The sequence below is a fragment of the Mobula hypostoma genome, chromosome 19 (assembly GCF_963921235.1).
Source record: "Mobula hypostoma chromosome 19, sMobHyp1.1, whole genome shotgun sequence".
In the NCBI taxonomy this organism is placed as follows: Eukaryota; Metazoa; Chordata; class Chondrichthyes; order Myliobatiformes; family Myliobatidae; genus Mobula; species Mobula hypostoma.
The window spans coordinates 55520821-55542266 of record NC_086115.1 but is presented as its reverse complement, the minus strand read 5'-3'; the positions used below and the strand labels follow the sequence as shown (position 1 = coordinate 55542266).

General features: G+C 44.5%; 1 protein-coding gene across 3 annotated transcripts in view; it reads left to right on the top strand.

Annotated features, from left to right (window-relative positions):
• Window positions 1–21446, top strand: part of inpp5f (inositol polyphosphate-5-phosphatase F) — a 284383-nt gene that overhangs the window by 206411 nt on the left and 56526 nt on the right. For all 3 annotated transcript variants that reach the window (XM_063071927.1, XM_063071926.1, XM_063071928.1), the window contains exons 5-8: window positions 1392–1559; window positions 4392–4448; window positions 13130–13325; window positions 17604–17783. In XM_063071927.1, coding sequence (XP_062927997.1) covers window positions 1392–1559; window positions 4392–4448; window positions 13130–13325; window positions 17604–17783 — 601 coding nt within the window. The remainder of the gene's footprint in view (window positions 1–1391; window positions 1560–4391; window positions 4449–13129; window positions 13326–17603; window positions 17784–21446) is intronic.

Sequence of the window (21446 nt, the reverse complement as noted above, 5' to 3'; positions counted from 1 at the left end):
TTGATGAGCTGGTGAGGCACAGATCATTTAGCATTCGCAAGATCCAGCCACTGGACATGTAGGTCACCTTCCTCACGCTTGGCTCATTGGATCTGGTCCCATATCAATGATGCATGCTCCACACGTCCCGGGAAGCCTGGAACTCCTGCGTTTTGGCAGTTGGTCTCCATGAGCGAGCTGGTCATCCTCTTAGCCACAACAGGGAAGAAGATTTTCTCCTCGGTGTTCAGCAGTGCGATGCTCCTGAGCTGGAGTTCTGTTCTTTGGGGACGAACACCGCCACAGCTCTTTGCCACTCCGATGGGATGCACTAGTTTTTCCAGACAGCTCTCATTCCGTTCCACAGGATCTTTAGCACACAAGGGCAGGTTTTATAAAGATCGTACGGAACTCTCTTCGGACCTGGCGCTAAAGCTAACCTTGCCTTTTTGATGACGTCTCTGACCACTGAGCTTTGGAGAGGGAGGTGTTAAACTGGACGGTTGGAGGAGCAGGACGTGGAACATACCGTGGTGATCCAAGGTAAGTTTTCCTTGCTGGATCACTCTGCTGGCCCCTAGTGTGCTGCTCCAGCTCCTCCAGCTTCTGGCTCTCGTATCCTCCCAACTTCTATCGAGCGCTTTTGAAGGGGTTCCTGAAGAACTGTTCTCTCCCTCACCCTCCCCCTCCCTCCCTCCTTTTTGTTGAAGTAGCAAATTTGTTTCATTTTCACTTCCACTTCCAGCCGTTTCTGGCATTTTCAAGCCTGAACGCTTGAAACCGCAGTGAGCAAAACGGTTCTGAATTGTCTTACTGCTTATTTCTCACCAACTATCAATGTCAGTGGCATACACCTCTGCTTTCTGAACACAAACACATGCAACTGGCACTATTTTCAAAACCGTTTGCTCTAAGTACAGTGTAGTTTCTAATGGCCACACAGGTACAAGTGACTGACTCAAGTTAGAAACCGTTCAGCAGCAGTATCCAGTCCCAATTAAGCGACAGTGTGTTCCAGATAGACTCAGGAAATCCCAGATATCACCTCTATTAGTTTTTGTTATTTGAGTTGTCCCAAAGAAGCAGTTGCTCCAATTAACTGGAATCTACTGGGTATTCTGTTTTGAGTCCTAAAAATGTTATGCCTTGCATAAAACATATATTTTATAAAGTCTTCTCTGTGAGGCAGACATAGCTATTGAGTATTGGGGAAATGTATCTGTGGTCACTGTGGATGTCTGTGTTGACCTTGGATGGATTCCCTCTATGTTGGCTGCTCTGAGGAGACTTGGTTTAATGCTTGGTGTGCTGGGTGTGGATGGAAAAGATGTGTAAAAGTTGTACCTGGAGAGCGTGACATGTGCTTTGATTCCCCTGCCCTGTCTATTTAATCATCTGGTTTCTGTTTGCAGGCCAAGGAAAACAAAGAAAAGGAACGTTTGGAACGAAGGTTGCTGGAAGAGCTCATCAAGATGTTCGTGGATTCTGATTCATTTTATTACAGCCAGAGCTATGACCTCACAAATTCAATACAGAGGCAGAGTGCATCAGAGAAGAAAAAAGCATCGTTGTGGCAAAGGGTAAGGGTTTCCCTCAGATATAGCTGCTCCAGGTGTCAGGCAGACCAGAGCAGACTGAAGCCCGTCTGAAATTATAGTGTGTTTTCCGCCTCCTCATCTGTCACATTCCCTCATCATTTCATACAAGGCAGCTATTATGAAGAGTGGAGGGGCCTTCTAATGCAGAAGGCTTCAACCCAAGCCCCAGGACTGTTCACCATACTCATGGTGCCTGGCATTTTCTAACTCTCTCAGTAGGTGGTCCATGAAACAGAAATCTGGCAGTTGTGTCTTCACTCGTGAACACAGTTGACGGCTTTATAGCAAAACATAGGATGGCAGTGTGGAGATGTGTCTCTACCCAAAGGAGGTGTAAGGCCACTAGCCTGCAGGTGCCCCTTGGGCAAGGTGTAGCTTAGCCCCTCCCTCAATCAGGGTCACGTGAAGCCATGGGAGCAGATGGTGGATGGTCGTACGAGCGGCTGGTGCATATCACAAGTCCTGGTTATACGAGCACTGACATCAGGGAAACAATCTCTGAAGAGTATTAATAATGACTGGAGTCACCCGCCTTGTAAAGACACTGCCCAGAAGAAGGCAATGTCAAACCACTTCTGTAGAAAAAAATTAACCAAGAACAATAATGGTCATGAGACAGTGATCACCCACAGAATACAACACAGCACGTAATGATGATGATGTATGGCTGTTTAGCCTGCTGTAAGCTAAAATGGGGATTAAAAATAATTCTTGGAGTAAGCAAGTACTAAACAGTGTAAGCCAAACTGTTGGTTGGTCTTAACTTTAAGCTGTCTGCTTTACTTACCCCACCCACGTTCAGCATGTTTCTATCTGGCTCCGTGATTCACTTTACTTGCCTTCACTTGACTTTCCTTCAGCTGTCTGACCCATGGACTGAAATTTAATTCACTTTCTGACACCTCTCTCCTCTTTCTCAATCCCTCTGTCTTCATCTCTGGAGACAAACTGTCTCCCTACATTTTTTATAAACTTACCAACTCCCACCCTGTCTCTTGTAAAAATGCTATTCTCTTTTCTCAGTTCCTTTGTCTTTGCTGTATCTATTCCTGGAATGAGGCTTTCCTTTCCAGGACATCAGACATCCACTCTCCACTTTCCACTTTCCACTTTCCACAGGGATCTCTTGCCTATTTGTCCCTCCCTACTAATCTCCCTCCCAGAAAATATCCCTATAAGCAACAGAAATGCTACACCTCCTCCCTCATCTCCATTCTGGGCCCCAAACAGTACTTGCAGGCGAGGCAACATTTCACGTGCGAGTCTGTTGTATCTGGCGCTCCTCTACATTGGTGAGACCCTCACAAACTGGGGGTTGCTTGTCAGACACCTTCACTCTATAAGTCAAAAGTTACAATTTCCCAGTGAACAACCATTTTAGCTCCTATCCCCATTGCTGTTCCAACATGTCAGTCCATGTGGTCTCCTCTTTTGCCACGATGAGGCCACTCTTAGGGTGGAGGTGCAGCGCTTCATATTCCATCTAGGTAGCCTCCAGACCTGATGGCATGAACATCGCTTTCTCCTTCCAGTAAAAGTTCCCTCCTCTTCATTTCCCCACTCTGACCTCTCACCTCTCACCTCTTCTCACCTGCCTATCACCTGGTGCCCCTCCTTCTTCCCTTTCTCCCATGATCCACTCTCCTCTTCTGTCACCCCTTCACCTTTCCCACCAACTTGGCTTCACCTACCACCTTCTCGTAGTCCTTCCCCTTCACCCCTCCTTTTCAGTCTGGCGTCTTCCTCCTTCCTTTCTGGTCCCGAAGAAACGTCAGCGCTTTATATATCTCCATAGATGCTGCCTGACCTGCTGAGTTCCTCCAGCACTTTGTGTGTGATACTTTACTTTATACTTTATTGTCGCCAAACAATTGGTACTAGAACGTACAATCATCACAGCGATATTTGATTCTGCGCTGCACACTCCCTAGATTACAAATATTAAATATTAAAAATAGTTAAAATTAGTAATATTTGATGCTTTGGATTTCCAGCACCTGCAGAGTATCTTGTGTTTATTCCTTCTTTTCCTACCTATTTCCATTTCCCTTTCCACATTTGGGATTAACTTCAATCCACGTCTGTCTGCACCTCAGCCCTTGTCCTCTATTCCATTTCAGCCTGGGGTGTTGCTTAACCTTGAAGGTATTTTTTATGTCCCAGATCTTGATACATTGCATTAGTCACTGGAGTACACAGAAGGGTCTTGTACAGTAGAAGGGTCTAGTAAGCTCTTCCTTCAGTTAGTCCTGACGAAGGGTCTCGGCCCGAAACGTCGACTGCACCTCTTCCTAGAGATGCTGCCTGGCCTGCTGTGTTCACCAGCAACTTTGATGTGTGTTGCTTGAATTTCCAGCATCTGCAGAATTCCTCGTGTTGTACAGTAGTTACTTGTTAAGGAAGCTCTCACTGGGTCAAATGAAAGTGTAGGATTTTGTCAATAAAACATGCCAAAGCTGTTTTATGTGCTTAACTTCCATTATGAGCAAACCAAAAGCAGTCACCTTACATTGATATCATTGCGTCAGACACCGTCGCTTAAAGTGAACCACAGTAACTACAGTAACACAATGTTAATACTGCTCGGGGCATTGGGAGTTCAGAGTTCAATTTAAAAAAAACTCTGGTGTTTGTGAATTATATTTATTGTGAACAATATGTGCCATCTGTCACCCATTACATTATCATACAATCGCAACAGGTCAATCCATGTAGGACACAGCAATGGAAAGGTTTGTAATCAAAAGGCAGATGCAGAGAATCAATAGTGATAATGGTATGTTGCTACTTGCGAATGTCTTTCTTTTCTCACAGGTTGACGATAGATTTTTCTGGAATAAATACATGATGGATGATCTGATCCAGTTAAATGTAAGTAACAACATTAATGGTGTTGAAACAAAACACTGTTTACTTCACTGTCTCATTATCGGCAGTTCCTTATGTTGAAGAATGATCTGCTTAGAGTTCTGTTTTACGGGGTGGCTGAAAAAGCTATTGTGGGACATGAAGAGTCTGCCACAAGCCGGGATAGGAGGAACTTGATGGGACTGAGTGCTTTTAGAGGTGAATTACTGCTTGTTACTCTGCTGGCATTTGGGGCAGCAATGAATGTCCTCCATCTCTGGCCGTGTTCCTTCATCATGCCAGTAGCTTCCTCTCAGTGTTCCCTACTGTCAGTCATGCAAGCTCCAGATGGAGACTCAGGAATACCATTGCACTCAGATGTAGGAGGATTCTTCGTTGCTGTTTCCGTAACAATTTCGTTTTGACCAGTCGTAGCCCTGTTGTTAGTACTGAGATGGACCCCCCCCCCCCCAAACCTGGAGGACCAGTGGACCACTCCTCGTCTGCCCTCTACTCTTTGACCTTTTTGGCTTGGGTGATCCTACCAAGAGCCAAAGCATAAAGCCCTGACTGTGAACAACATATCACCACGTCATTGCAGTGCGCAAACCTTCAAACCATAACAAGGTTGTGATCCTCCTGGAGGTTAGAGGTGAAGCAGTCCAATTTTTATACTGCCTTTCTGTGTGCTTCTGATGAATTCTGGTGCCAGGACTGTTTTGGGTGAAACAGCCTTGGTTCACACAAGTCTGTTCTTGGATTGGACATCTTGTGGACCCATTTCTTAAGACCATATCTTGTACATTATGTGGCAGATGTAAAGTGGAGATGAATTTTGGTAGCAGCCAAATTTGAATAAGCTGCTCCACAATCTGATGAAATTGATGGAGCTAAAGTCTTTTGGGGTTAAAGAAAGCTGCCAGCACTCAAAATTAACATGCAGTAATGATCCAGATAGATGGAACAAAGGTCACTTTATTATCCTCCCAGCCCTGATAATAAATTTGTACATTTGCATCTATTTTGCAAAAGACTAAACCGATCCACCTTGATACCACTCTATCATACTTCTCTTCCTTATCAACACTGCAGTGCCACGTTATGAAGAAACTTTTTGCTGATGCTCTGGTTAGGTTGTGATAAAACCAGTCAAATCCAGAGCTCATTAATGTACAGCACTGTGCACAAGTCTTAGGTGCATATGCATAGCGAGGGTGCCTGAAACGTTTGCACAGTACTGTAGTAATTTTACGTATTGCATTGTATTGCTGCCGCAGGAAAAAAAGCAAATTTCACAACATATCAGAATCAGGTTTACTATCACTGGAACGTGAGTGATGATAAACCTGATTCTGATACGGGTCTCTATTGTGGACTGAGAGTGGGAAGGGGGCAGGGAAAGAGGAATCATGATGGGGGAAAGGGGAAGGGAGAGACGAGGGAGTGGGAAGTATCAGAGAGACATTCTGTAATGGTCAATAAACCAGTTGTTTGGAATCAGATGAACTTGCCTGGTGTCTCAGGGCTGGGTGTGTCTGCACTTGGGTCACTACCAGCCCCCCCTTCCAAACTTCCCGACTTCCTGCCCCGGCACTCCTCCTCTGCTGCACTTCTCCTGCAGTGCTCCACCCATTCCCAACGTCCTTTCCTCTCATCAAATTTACATACTCGTGGACAAACACAGTACCGTGCAGAAGTTTTCATGTTTTATAGTTTTCCAACATTGAATCAAAGCGGATTTAATTTGGCCTTTTTGACACTGATCAACAGAAAAAGACTTTTGTGTCAAAGTGAAAACAGATCTCTACAGACATAAAACATGAAAACTTCCATTGGGGGGAGGGTTAATACTTTTGATAGGCACTGTATATGTATGTATGTGCATATGATAAATTAATAAGTACTGCAAAAAAATAGTGAGGTGGTGTTCATGGATTCAATGTCCATTCAGAAATCTGTTGGCAGAGGGGAAGAAGCTGTTCCTTCGGACTCCTGTACCTCCCTTCTGATGGAAGCAATGAGAACAAGGCATGTCCTGGGTGGTCAGGGCCCTCAGTGATGGATGCAGCCTTTTTGAGGCATTGCTCCTTAAAGGTGTCCATTAGACCATAAGACATAGGAGCAGAATTAGGCCATTCAGCCCATCGAGTCTGCTCTGCCATTCCATCATGGCTGATCCTGGATCCCACTCAACCCCATACATTTGCTTTCTTGCCATGTCTTTTGATGCCCTGACCAATCAGAAAACAATCAACTTCTGCCTTAAATATGTGCACTGACTTGGCCTCCACCACAGTCTGTTGCCGAGTAATCCACAGATTTGCTGCTCTCTGGATAAAGAAAATTTTCCTTACCTCTGTACTAAAGGGTCATCCCTCAATTTTGAGGCTGTGGCCTCTAGTTCTGGATACACCCACAACAGGAAACATCCTCTCCACATCCGCCCGATCTAGTCCTTTCAATGTTCAGTAGGTTTCAATGAGATCACCCACGAATATTTCTAAATTCCAGTGAGTACAGGCCCAAAGCTGCCAAATGCTCCTCATGTGTTAACCCCTTCATTCCCGGAATCATCCTCGTCAACCAACAATGACAACAAATCCTTTCTTGAAATATGGGGCCCAAAACTGTTGACAATACTCTAGGTGCGGCCTGACTAGTGTCCTGTGAAGGCTCAGGATTATCTCCTTGCTTTTATATTCTATTCCCCTTGAAATAAATGCTAATGTTGCATTTGCCTTCTTTAGACCATAAGACCATAAGACAAAGGAGCAGAAGTAGGCCATTCGGCCCATCGAGTCTGCTCCGCCATTTTATCATGAGCTGATCTATTTTATCCTATTTAGTCCCACTGCCCCACCTTCTCACCATAACCTTTGATGCCCTGGCTAATCAGATACCTATCAATCTCTGCACCCAATGACTTGGCCTCCACTGCTGCCCGTGGCAACAAATTCCATAGATTCACCACCCTCTGACTAAAAAATTTTTTTCGCATTTCGGTTCTGAAAGGGCGCCCTTCAATCCTGAAGTCATGCCCTCTCGTACTAGACTCCCCCATCATGGGAAACAACTTTGCAACATCCACTCTGACAATGCCTTTTAACATTCGAAATGTTTCTATGAGGTCTCCCCTCATTCTTCTAAACTCCAAGGAATACAGTCCAAGAGCGGACAAACGTTCCTCATATGTTAACCCTCTCATTCCCGGAATCATTCTAGTGAATCTTCTCTGTACCCTCTCCAATGTCAGCACATCCTTTCTTAAATAAGGAGACCAAAACTGCCCACAGTACTCCAAGTGAGGTCTCACCAGTGCCTTATAGAGCCTCAACATCACATCCCTGCTCCTATACTCTATTCCTGTAGAAATGAATACCAGCATTGCATTCGCCTTCTTCACCACCGACTCAACCTGGAGGTTAACTTTAAGGGAATCCTGTACGAGGACTCCCAAGTCCCGTTGCATCTCAGAGCTTTGAATTTTCTCCCCACTTAAATAATAGTCTGCCTGTTTATTACTTCTGCCAAAGTGCATAACCATACACTTTCCAACATTGTACTTCATTTGCCACTTCTCTGCCCATTCTTCCAATCTATCCAAGTCTCTCTGCAGACTCTCCGTTTCCTCAGCACTACCGGCCCCTCCACCTATCTTCGTATCGTCAGCAAACTTAGCCACAAAGCCATCTATTCCATAATCCAAATCGTTGATGTACAATGTAAACAGAAGCGGCCCCAACACTGATCCCTGTGGAACACCACTAGTAACTGGCAGCCAACCAGAATAGGATCCCTTTATTCCCACTCTCTGTTTCCTGCCAATCAGCCAACGCTCTATCCACGTATGTAACTTTCCTGTAATTCCATGGGCTCTTATCTTGTTAAGCAGCCTCATGTGTGGCACCTTGTCAAAGGCCTTCTGAAAATCCAAATATACAACATCCACTGCATCTCTCTTGTCTAGCCTACTGGTAATTTCCTCAAAAAATTGTAATAGGTTTGTCAGGCGGGATTTTCCTTTAAGGAATCCATGCTGAGTTCTGCCTATCTTGTCATATGCCTCCAGGTACTCTGTAACCTCATCCTTGACAATCGACTCCAACAACTTCCCAACCACCGACGTCAAGCTAACAGGTCTATAATTTCCTTTTTGCTTCCTTGCCCCCTTCTTAAATAGCGGAGTAACATTTGCAATCTTCCAGTCTTCCGGAACCATGCCAGAATCTATCGACTTTTGAAAGATCATCGCTAATGCCTCCGCAATCTCCACAGCTACTTCCTTCAGAACACAAGGGTGCATTTCATCTGGTCCAGGAGATTTATCGACCTTTAGCCTATTCAGCTTCCTGAGTACTTTCTCTGTCGTAGTTGTGACTGCGCACACTTCTCTTCCCTGCCACCCTTGAGTGTCCAGTATCCTGCTGTCTTCCTCAGTGAAGACTGATGCAAAATACTTGTTCAGTTCCTCTGCCATCCCCTCATCTCCCATTACAATTTCTCCAGTATCATTTTCTATCGGTCCTATATCTACTCTCAACTGTCTTTTACTCTTTATATACTTGAAAAAGCTTTTAGTATCCTCTTTGATATTATTTGCTAGTTTCCTTTCATAGTTAATCTTTTCTCTCTTAATGACCTTCTTGGTTTCCTTTTGTAAGGTTTTAAAGACTTCCCAATCCTCTGTCTTCCCACTAATTTTTGCTTCCTTGTATGCCCTCTCCTTAGCTTTAACTTTGGCTTTGACTTCTCTTGTCAACCACGGTTGCATCCTTTTTCCACTCGAAAATTTCTTCTTTTTTGGAATATACCTGTCTTGCACATTCCTCATTTCTCGCATAAACTCCAGCCACTGCTGCTCTGCCGTCTTTCCCACCAGTGTCTCTTTCCAGTCAACTTTGGCCAGTTCCTCTCTCATGCCACTGTAATTTCCTTTACTCCACTGAAACACCGACACATCAGATTTCGGCTTCTCTTTTTCTAATCTCACAGTGAACTCAATCATTTTATGATCACTGCCTCCTAAGGGTTCTTTCACCTCAATCTCTCCAATCACCTCCGGTTCATTACACAATACCTAATCCAGTACAGCCGATCCCCCAGTGGGCTCAACAACAAGCTGTTCTAAAAAGCCATCTCGCAGACATTCTACAAATTCTCTCTCTTGAGATCCAGTGCCGACCTGATTTTTCCAATCTACTCGCATGTTAAAATCCCCCACAATTATCATAACACTGCCCTTCTGACAAGCCTTTTCTATTTCCAGTTGTAATTTGTAGTCCACATCCCTGCAGCTGTTTGGAGGCCTATAAATAACTGCCATCAGGGTCCTTTTACCCCTGCTATACCTTAGCTCAACCCATAAAGATTCTGCACCTTCCGATCCTATATCACCTCTTTCTAATGATTTAATATCATTTCTTACCAATAAAGCCACGGACTTTACCATGGACTCAAGCTGTAAATTAACCTTCTGGGAGTCTTGCACGAAGACTCCTAAGTATTTCTGCACCTCTGATGTTTGAAGCTTCTCCCCACTTAGATAGCAGTCCACACTATTGTTCCTTTTACCAAAATGCATTGTAATGCATTTCCCAAAACTATATTCCATCTGCCACTTTTTTGCCCATTCTTCTAATTTGTCTAAGTCCTGCTGCAATCGCATTGCTTCCTCAGCACTACCTGCCCCTCCACTTATCTTCATATCATGTACAAACTTTGCCACAGAGCCATCAATTCCATTAACCAAATCATTGGCAAATAACGTAAAAAACAATGGCCCCAGTACTGACCTTTGAGGAACACCACTAGTCACTGGCAGCTAACCAGAAAAGGCCCCTTTTATTCCCACTTGCTGCCTCCTGCCTGTCAGCCATTCCTCTATCCATGCCAGTAGCTTTCCTGTAACACCATAGGATTTTATCTTGTTAAGCAGCCTCATGTGTGGCACCTTATCAAATAGTTTCTGAAAATCCAAGTAAATTGCATCCACTGCCTCTCCTTTGTCCACCCTGCTTGTTACTTCCTTGAAGAACTCTAACAGATTTGTCGGGCAAAATTTCCCTTTACAGAAACCATACTAACTTTGACTTACTTTGTCATTAGTCTCCAAGTACCTGGGAACCTGATCCTTCACAATGGATTCCAGCACTTTCCCAACCACTGAGGTTAGGCTAACTGGCCTGTAATTTCCTTTCTTTTGCCTTCTTCCCTTCTTAAAGAGTGTCCCAGATGCTGGGGAGGCTAGTGCTCATGATGGAGCTGTTTGAGTTGACAACTTTCTGCGGCTTATTTTAATCCTGTGCAGGGCCCCCACCCACCCCAATACCAGATGGTGATGCAGCCAATTACAATGCTCTCTGAGATACATCTGTAGAAATTTGTGAGTCTCTTTGGTGACATACCAAATCTCCTCAAGCTCCTAATGAGATATAGCTGCTGCTGTGTCTTCTTTGTAACTGCATCGATACGTTGGGCTCAGGATAGATCCTCAGAGATATTGACACCCAGGAACTTGAAACAGCTCACTCTCTCCACTTCTGATCCCTCGATCAGGACTGGTGTGTGTTCCCTTATCCTACACTCTTCTGAAGACCACAATCAGTTCTTTGGAGTGCAAGGTTATTGCTGCAAAGCCACTTAACTACCTTTGCACTAAGTTGCTGCTGTGTTTCATGTTACAAGCGTGACTGCAATTCAATTATCTTGACAGCAGATTGGGGTGGTTAATGAAAACAAAACCAGAATTAAAAGGTTAATTGTATCAGATTTCTTACAGCAATATTGCAAATTTAAATCATAGTACCATTAAACTGTGGGAGTAAATTCAATAACAACAAGCCCAAAAACCATTAACCTCAATCCATAATCCAGTCTGGTGCCACTGGTAGCATTGCCACGGCCTCGCATTATCAGTTTGAGCTCGTGGGACTAGATGTTTCAATCCCTTTGATAAGCAGATCCTAACTTGTGTCATAGCTTGGAGATCCTGAGGTGGAGCTTGGTGGGCGTCAGATGCTTCCCTGGGGTCATCAGGTGTAGACCCTCCCCCCTTAGATGTTTTGTCACTTTAAGCCTGCTACATCTCCAGAAGACTAAACAGTGCGACCTGGCGTCCCAGACGCACCCCCTTCACATCTGGCCACCCATGGGTCATTTTAGGGCCCAGCTGCTGTCACTCCTCTTCATCCAAAACCAGTGACTCTTCACTCGGCTCCCTCTGAGAGTTCTTTTATAGCTTGTCACTGGCCCTGGCCTCGGACTCCCAGATCTCTACAGACATAAAACATGAAAACTTCCAATAGGGTGGGGGGGGGTGTGGTGAATACTTTATATAGTATGATATAGCACTGTATGATTGTGTGTGTGTGTGGTTCTGAGCAAACTCCTGAAAAGACCTACATGTCTGAGCAATGATCAGGATTGTATACTGATGCAAGATCTTGACCAGAAATGTCGATGAACTCTCTACCTTTACAGATGCTGCGTGATCTGCTGAGTCCCTCAAGCAGTTTTATTTATTTTCACGGTGTATCACAGTGCTGGCCTTTCTGTCCACCTTAATGTCAGTTCTGTTGGCCATTGGTTTGACAAGAACCTGGATTCCTTGACACCGTGCAGCTATGTGTGAAATTCGTCTGCCTTCCCCTTAACCCGGCCCTTGCTATGTATCTGTCAGGAAGCTTGGAATTCTTGTGGATGTGAATTTATTGAACGTCTACGAGTAACTCCTGGACATCCCAAGCCTCATCCTTTTAGCCTGCTTCATGTTTTCATCCGTGTCCAGCTTCATGGTTGATAGTGTCCTCCAGCCTTTGTATTATGAAAGGAGACAAATATCAAACGCTGCTGGCAGATCATCAAGTCATTGTGAACGTCGCCCTGTGGTCTGCCTGAAGCTTGTTGGTCTGCCAGCACATCAAAATGTCCGTAGAGCAGGGGTTCCCAACCCTCTTATGCATGGACCCCTACGTTAACTGAGGGGTCTGTGGACACCAGCTGGGAACCCCTGCCATGAAGGAATGCTGCGACTGGCACGTTCCAGGCTGCAGGAGTAGGTGCTGAGGGATGAACTAAAGCTTGGGGCAGCACTGCAAGGGGCCGGTGGGGAGGACTGTGGAACAGAGTTTCACTGGAGAGGAAGGGTGCGGGTTGGCTGAGGAAGCCCCTCAATTATTGTAGTCGTGACTCTGTAGGAGCCTCTTCCTGAAGTTGAATTGCCTTGCTGAGAAACATTTTGTTCGCTTTAATTACTGTGGACCTGAAAATAGCAGCTAAGAGGATTCTGCAACCGTTGCAATGTAACTGCCCACAGGGAAACAAGTTCAACTTCTCACAGGTTGGTGGCAATAACTCTGGCATCAGATTAAATGTGAATATCGAGCCATGGTGGGGTAGCGGTTAGCGCGACACAATTACAGCTCGCCGAGTTGGAGGTTGGTGATCAATTCTGATGTCATCTGTAAGGAATCTGTATGTCCTCCCTATGGAGTATGTGGGTTTTCTCCGGGTTCTCCGGTTTCCTCCCACAGTCCAAAAACATATCGGATGGTAGATTAATTGGTCATTGTAAATTGTCCCATGGTTAGGTTAGGGTTAAATGGGGGGTTGCTGGGTGGTGCACTTCGAAGAGCTGGTAGGGCCTGTTCCACACTGTATCTCAATCAATCAATCAATAAGTAAATGTGAATATTGTTCTCTTACAGGATCCCAAAGCGGATTTCTGGATTGTTCCAATAATCCAAGGGTTTGTGCAGATTGAAGAACTGGTTGTCAATTATAATGAATCTTCTGACGATGAGAAGAGCAGTCCCGAAACTCCGTCTCAGGAGCAGTGTGTGGATGATATCCATCCAAGATTTTTAGTGGCAATCATTTCGAGGAGAAGTCGGCACAGAGCAGGTATTGAACCACGTCAAGCTACGTGCTTGAGACAAACATCATTTCTCCACTCCATTTGTTTGGCAGATGTGTTCTGAGATTCACCGGTTCTGACAAAGGGTCATCGAGCTGAAATCAAACACTCTCTCTACTCCACGTTGACAAAAGTCTTGCTATGTATATGCTTAAGGCTTTTACACAGCACTGTATGTTGATATTGACTGGCTTCGTTTGTCTTGGACATGTATCTTTTTGCACTAAGCACTGATACCATCTCCAGTCCTAAATGATGATACCACATCCTTCATAGCCAATCAACTGCAGTCTGTCAATTTCTGAAGACATCCTTTAAGAAATATGGAAATACTGGAGTACTCAGTCTCAATCTATTGAAAGAGAAACTTTTAACTGGTGTTCAGTCTGAAACATTAAGACTGAAAGACATAGGAGCAGAATTAGAGGCCATTCAGCCCATTGAATCTGCTCCACCTTTCCATCATGACAGATATTATCCTTTTCAACCCCATTCTTCTGCCTTCTCCTTGTAACCTTTGAGGTCCTGACTAATAAAGAACCTATGATTCTGCTTTTTTTCCAATGGATTCTGTGTGACTTCTGAGTGTTTCCAGCCTTTTTGGTAGACTTCTGACAGCTGCTTATCCTTTGATTTCTTCTTTTATTTCGAGTTTAAATTAAGGAGCAGAAAACCTTCATGTATCACAGTGAATCCTTGTAAAGGAGCTCCTTCTCTGCAGCAGCCCTCCCCTTCCACCAGCAATCTGCAGAGAAGTTCCAGATGCAAAAAGCTAATTAGCATGCTATCAGATAAATGGTTTAAATGACCAGAAATTCTGAATGTTTAGAAATTGAAGCAATTTGCATTTCTGATTTTAAAAATCAAGAAGAAAATTTCTGACCATTTCTATGTTACTGCTTGAGTTTGTGACAGTAGTTAATTGAACTATTTTAAGAAACCAGTCCTTTGAAATCACATTAAGTTCTTTGGGATTATCAAATTGCAAGCCCCTGTATCCCCATGAATTGGTAAGATGCTGCATGTAGCATTAGATTGTATATACAGTACTGTGTAAAAGAGTTAGGCACATATGTATAGCTAGGGTGCCTAAGACTTTTGCACAGTACTGTACTTGTCAATGTGGAATGGAGAGAGAGTTTATAAATTTGGTGGGAGTAGCGACGGTGTGTGCCGCGTGAGAGGTGTGGGACAGGTGGCAGAGAAGGAGCGCCAGGGTGGGGCTGGCTCAGGTGCAGACACACCCAGCCCTGAAACACCAGATAAGGTCATTTGATTCCAAACAATTGGTTTATTGATCATTACAGAATGTCTCTCTGATGCTTCCTGTTCTCTCCCCCCTCCCTGCCCCCTTCCCACTCTCAGTCCACAATAGAGACCCACATCAGAATCAGGATTATCATCACCCATGTATGTCATGAAATTTGCTTTATCTTTGCGGCAGCAGTACAATGCAATATATAAAATTTCTACAGTACTGTGCACGAGTATATATGTGCTTAGGACTTAGGACATCTTGGGATGGGTCTTTAATGATGATGCAAGCGTGCTGTAGGTATACAGATTTGTAGATTGTCTCCAGGTCTGGTAGTTGAGTCCCAGTGATGAGCTGAGCCATCCTAATCATCAAACAAAGTTTTAGTTTAAAAAGTAGGACCGCCAAGATTTTCCGTGGGTTACTTTCAGTGCCACATGCGAGTGAGTTTACGAATCTGAGGATAGGCAAGAAAGTAGTGTAGTTATCGAATAGTGGAGGGGAGAGAAAGAGGGTGGGGGCTTTAGATTTCTGGATCACCGGTCCTGATTCTGTGGAAGATGGGACCTGTCCAGCTTCTGCAAGCCACACAAACCTGCTGCAAGTAGGTTTTTCATTGCATCTGTGCAACTTGTCACTGTGCTTATGACAACAAACTTGGCTTTCACTTTGCACTGATGTTGGACACATTCCAGTTCAGAGGGGTATGCCAGTGCTCTCAGGAGAGGTTTTTAAATTCAGTTGGCTTTGGAATGGCAATTTCTGCCCATCAAATCAGTACCAGCTCACAGAACAATCTTATTCCTCAGTAATGTTCCCTGCAACCTATGCTCTCGTTCCCATCACTCCTTCCTCCCCCCCCTTAATCTGCCAGTCATCTATGAACTACAGGCAATTAATGTAGTGAATTCACCTATCAAACTGCATATCTGAGATGCGGGAGGAAATGGGAGCGTTTGGTCATTATGTTTGTATGTGTGTTGTATGATGTAGGCGATTATGGTTTTTCCATGACCATGATTGTTCTTGGCATATTTTTCTGCAGAAGTGGTTTGCCATTGCCTTCTTCTGGGCAGTTTGGGTGACCGTCCACCACCTGCTCCCATGGCTTCACGTGACCCTGATCCAGGGGTTGGGTGGATGGGGGGGTGGGGTCGGGCTCCTAAGCAGGTGCTACACCTTACACAATGGTGACCTATACATATAGTGACCCTCCGGTTCAGTTTGGCTAGGAGAAGACAGCTTCTGGCCCGGCCAAACTTGAAAAATCTTGTTTGGGTGGATGCTGCGTGATGTGTTCCCTGGTTACAAATCAGTACTACGAAATAACAAGCGGTACACAATATGCAATTAAATGATTGAGCTTTATAAATCTTGATTTGACTATATGGTTAGTAAAGAAACAAAAAAAAGGGCCCCTTCATCTCTCCTCTTCTCTCTTCGACAAAAGTCCGCAAATCCCTTCTCTCGGACCCACAAGAAAGAAACAACATGCCTCTCATTGGATGGCACAATGCCAAAGCCCCTGTTATCTCTAGTCATAACCCAAACATTGCTGCTACAGAGAAACCTTTGTATTGGCATGAGACATTACAGGGAGGCCATTACATTAGCAGTGAAATCTTACTGCGCGATACCCCACCCTCAGACTTTTGCACAGTACTGTAGTAATTTTATGTACTGCACTGCACTACTGCTGCAAAACAAATTTCATGACATATGTGGGTGATGATAAACCTGACTCTGATATGAGTCTCTATTGTGGACTGAGTGTGGGATAGGGCCAGGGAGAGGGGAATTGTGGTTGGGAAGAGGGGAAGGGAGAGGGGGGGAGCAGGAAGCACCTGAGAGACATTCTGTAATGATCAATAAACCAATTGTTTGGCATCAAATGACCTTGCCTGGTGTCTCAGGACTGGGTGTGTCTGCACCCGTGCACCCTCCACCCTGGCACTCCTCTGCCACCTGTCCAACACCTTCTTGTGGCCTTCCACCCTTGCCATTCCCAATGTGCTTTGCTCCTGCCAAACTTACAAACCAGCTTTCTGCTCCACGTTGACAAATACAGTACTGTGCAAGAGTCTTCGGCACCCTGGTTATATATACTGTAAAGGAGATGCTGATGGACCGTAGGAAGACCAAGCCTGCACTGCTCCCTGTTACTATTGATGGTGAGGATGTGGATGTGGTGAGGACCTACAGGTGCCTTGGGGGTGAACCTCGATGACAGATTTGATTGGAGCACTAACACAGAGACTGTGTACAAGAAGGGCCAGGGTCACCTCTACTTCCTGAGGAGACTGAGGGTCCTTTGGAATGCACAAGCCTCTCCTTCTCATGTTCTACCTGTCTTTTGTCACTAGTACAATCTTTTATGCATTGGGCAATGGTATCAATATGGCTGATGCTAACAGGCTCAATAAACTGATTAGAAAGACTGGCTCTGTTGTAGGAGTCAAACTGGCCACGCTGGAGGCTGTGGTAGAACAAAAGACCCTCCAGAAAATCCTGAAAATTCTCACCCTCTGTTTGCCACCTTGGCTGAACAGAGGAACACTTTTGGTAATAGACGAAGACAACTGTGCTATAAAGAGTGCTATATGAGGTCATTCTAGGTCTCAGCCACGATTGACTTGTAAATTGTGTACAGCTTATTTTTAAGGTCTTTTTTTCTCTTACTTTGTACATCTGTGCACTTGTAATGCTACAGTGACACTGTAATTTCCTTTGGGATTAATAAGGTATCTTATCTATCTACCTGTCAGTTGCTCTTGACAAGTATTTTGGATTGGCCTCCTGTCCTGGAGGTTGATCCTTGATTTTAGTTCCAAGACTTGTGGTAATGATGAGGTTTGATGTGGCCTTTCTATTGAATCAATACAGAAATTTATCCCTTGTGAATAAATAAAGAAGTGGCTCCATTGTCACCATTATAAATGTCAATTAATCATCAAATTTACTTGGTCGGGCTGGACTTGGTTTAACTTGTGCCCTTGTTCAAATGCTGCAGGAATGCGCTATAAGCGTCGAGGTGTGGATGAGAATGGAAACGTGGCGAATTACGTGGAGACGGAGCAGCTCATCCACGTACACAGTCACACCCTGTCGTTTGTCCAGGCCCGCGGATCAGTGCCTGTGTTTTGGAGTCAGATTGGGTATCGATATAATCCTCGTCCAAGACTGGACAAACGTAAGTGAGAACTGTGGCTTCCTCCACTTCAGAGTTCGAGTTTAATTGTTGTTCAACCACACTTGATTAGCCACGACTTCAGCCAAATGAAAGAACTTTCCTCTGGGGCCAGATGAAAAACACAGTACCAATACTCTCGATTAGTCAGGGCGTGAAGGGTTATGGGGAGAAGGCAGGAGATTGGGACTGAGAGGGAACTTAATCAGCCATGATGAAATGGTAGAGCAGACTCAATGGACCATCTGGGGTAATTCTGCTCCTTTGTCTTACAGTCTTAACAGTCATGCACAGCATAAGGCACATATAGCACATATAAGGTAGCAATATACTTGCAATCTGATCAAAATTTCAGCACTTGCTGAACTATTTGGAATATTAGTTCAGTTCATCTGTGCAGCCCTAGATTACCCCAGTACTTATTGCAATCTCCCTAGCTGGAAGCATACATCATTCGCTCATTCGTTATGTGCCCTGTTGTATGGTGTTCAACTTTCTACAGGGCACAATTGAGAGCATCCTGACTGGCTGCATCACTGCCTGGTATGGGAACTGTACTTCCTCCAATCGCAGGACCCTGCAGAGAGTGGTGTGGACAGCCCAGCATATCTGTAGATGTGAACTTCCCACTATTCAGGACACATACAAAGACACATACAAAAAAAAAGCCCGAAGGATCATTGGGGACCCAAGTCACCCCAACCACAAACTGTTCCAGCTGCTACCATCCGGGAAACGGTACTGCAGCATAAAAGCCAGGACCAACAGGCTCCGCGACAGCTTCTTCCACCAGGTCATCAGAATGATTAATTCATGCTGACACATCTGTATCTCTGTTAAGCAACACCCATAAAAGTTGCTGGTGAACGCAGCAGGCCAGGCAGCATCTCTAGGAAGAGGTACAGTCGACGTTTCGGGCCAAGACCCTTCGTCAGGACTAACAGAAAGAAGAGCCAGTGAGAGATTTGAAAGGGGGAGGGGGAGGGATGGAGCCAAGAGCTGGACAGGTGATAGGCAAAGGGCATACGAGAAGATCATGGGACAGGAGGCCTAGGGAGAAAGAAAAGAGGAGGGGGGGAAAAAGCCCAGAAGATGGGCAAAGGGTATAGTCAGAGGGATAGAGGGAGAAAAAGGAGAGAGAGAAAAAGAATGTGTGTATATAAATAAATAATGGATGGGGTACGAGGGGGAGGTGGGGCATTAGCGGAAGTTTGAGAAGTCAATGTTCGTGCCATCAGGTTGGAGGCTACCCAGACGGAATGTAAGGTGTTGTTCCTCCAACCTGAGTGTGGCTTCATCTTTACAGTAGAGGAGGCCGTGGATAGACATATCAGAATGGGAATGGGACGTGGAATTAAAATGTGTGGCCACTGGGAGATCTCTGTTATATTGTTGTACATACTGTTTATTATAAATTACTATAAATCGCACATTGCACATTTAGACAGAGAGGTAATGTAAAGGCTTTTACTCATGTATATGAAGGATGTAAGTAATAAAGTCAATTCAATTCAGTCATGATCTTTCCAGGTCTGTGATTGTTCTTGGCAGGTTTTTCTACAGAAAACTCTAGAGCATACATCATGTTATTAATAATGCCTTTTTATCAATATAATACTTTGCCGTAAATGAACAACCATGACAGACCATGCCCCTGACACTGCATTTCTGTGTTGCCAATTATGAAACGTCAATGTGGTGGAGCCAGGGAGCTGAGTCAGTCTCTGCATTTATTGCCCTTGAAGGTGATGGAAATCTCTCCAGTAAAGGAACAGTCCGGGGGTTCCCAACCTTTATTTATGCCAAGGACCCCGACCATTATCCGAGGGTCTGTGGATCCCGGATTGGGACCCCCTGGATCAGTCCCACTGTGACGGTGGAAGCTGAAGGAGCAGCATTATCTGGATGCTATGTGACTTGGAGGGAGCCCACTAGTAAGGAAAGATAGTACAAACTACAGATGTAGCGCCCACTCCCTCCATTCCTGTGTGGCAACCAAGTCATTGGGTATATTTAAAGCAGAGGTCAATAGGTTCTTGACTAGTAAGGATGTCAAAAGTTATGGGGAGAAGGCAGGAGAATGGGGTTGAGAGGGATAATAAATCAGCCATGATCAAATGGTGGAGCAGACTCGACTGGTTGAATGGCCTAATTCTGTCCCTGTATGTTATGATTGAGGTATTTAAAATTGAGGGATACAGATTGGGTAATCTGCATTAATTCTTCCCCCCTATCAGAGGGAAATATAACTAAAGAACATAGTTTAGGTTTAGAGGGGTTCTGAGGGTTTCTTTTACTCAATGGTTGGTACCTGGAGTGCACTACCAAAGAGAATTAGAGTTGTTAATAGCATTTAAGTCGTGTGTTGATGAAGACCTCAATCACCAAGGCATTGAAGGTTACTACTGACCAACTGCTGAAAGATGGGATTAATACAGGCAGGGTGCCCAGAAGTTGATGGGCTGAATGGCCTTTCTCAATTCATCATGACTACCTCTTTCCTGCTTTTTGGTATTGAGTAAGCACAACACAGGGAAAACTTCTTCAGGCAAAGACATACACAGACAGAGCAGCGCCCTCCCCGTCTGACTCCGTACACATGGACCGAAAGCACTCTTACACCCATGTGTGGTCTGTGGATATTTTCCACAGTACTTGTTTTGTTTTTGTCTTGACTACCGCCAAACCAGGTTTTCATATTTATTTTGGCTGTCTGAAAGTTAGGGTGTATTCTTTAAACTTGGCAATTTCACAGAGCTAGTTTGACATTATCAGTACCAAATGATTGATTTGTGCTTCCTGTTCCTCATATCAACCTTGTCAGAATTCCAACATTCCAGAGTCAAATATTAAGCACGAGACAGATGCTGGAAATCCAAGGCAGGTCCATGGAAATGAATAAACAATCAATGTTTTGGGCCAAGACTTTTCTTCAGGACTGAAAAAGAAGAGGGAAGACGAGAGAATAAAGTAGTGGGATAAGGGGAGGGAGGCTAGCTGGAATGTGATTGGTGAAGTCCAGCGGGTGGGAAAGGTGAAGGGCTGGAGAGGAAGGAGTCTAATAGGAGAAGAGAGTGGACCATAGGAGGAGAGGACTCAGTGGGTCATTGTAGGCAGGTGGGAAGAGGGAAGAGGCCAGAGTGGGGAATAGAGGAAGAGAGGAGGGGCAGGGAAAATAATTTTTTTACTGGAAGGAGAAATTGATATTCATGCCATCAAGTTGGAGGGTAGCCAGACAGAATATAAGGTGTTGCTCCTCCACCCTGAGAGTGGCCTCATTCTGGCACAAGAGGAGGCTCAAGACCAACGTGTTGGAATAGGTATTGGAATTAAAATATTTGGCCACTGGGAAGCTCCCCTTTTGGTGGATGGGTGGAGGTAGTCAAATATTGGCAATTCAATAGACAAAATTTACCTTTGAAGTTTAAAATGTTGCACCATTGCATCGGTTTCACATTAAGTCTTAAAGCATTAATTAAAGTATATTGTAGTTCTGTTGTAAAAAAAAAGTCAAAGAATAAAGTATTAATAAAATTATAGCTATTGCTTCTTAAAGGGTAAATTAGAAATTATTGTGGATAGTTCTACAAAAAACATGTTTGTGGCTACTTGAAAGGGAGATTTTAAAAAATCATGCAGATTGCATTGTAATATCTGGCCACCCTC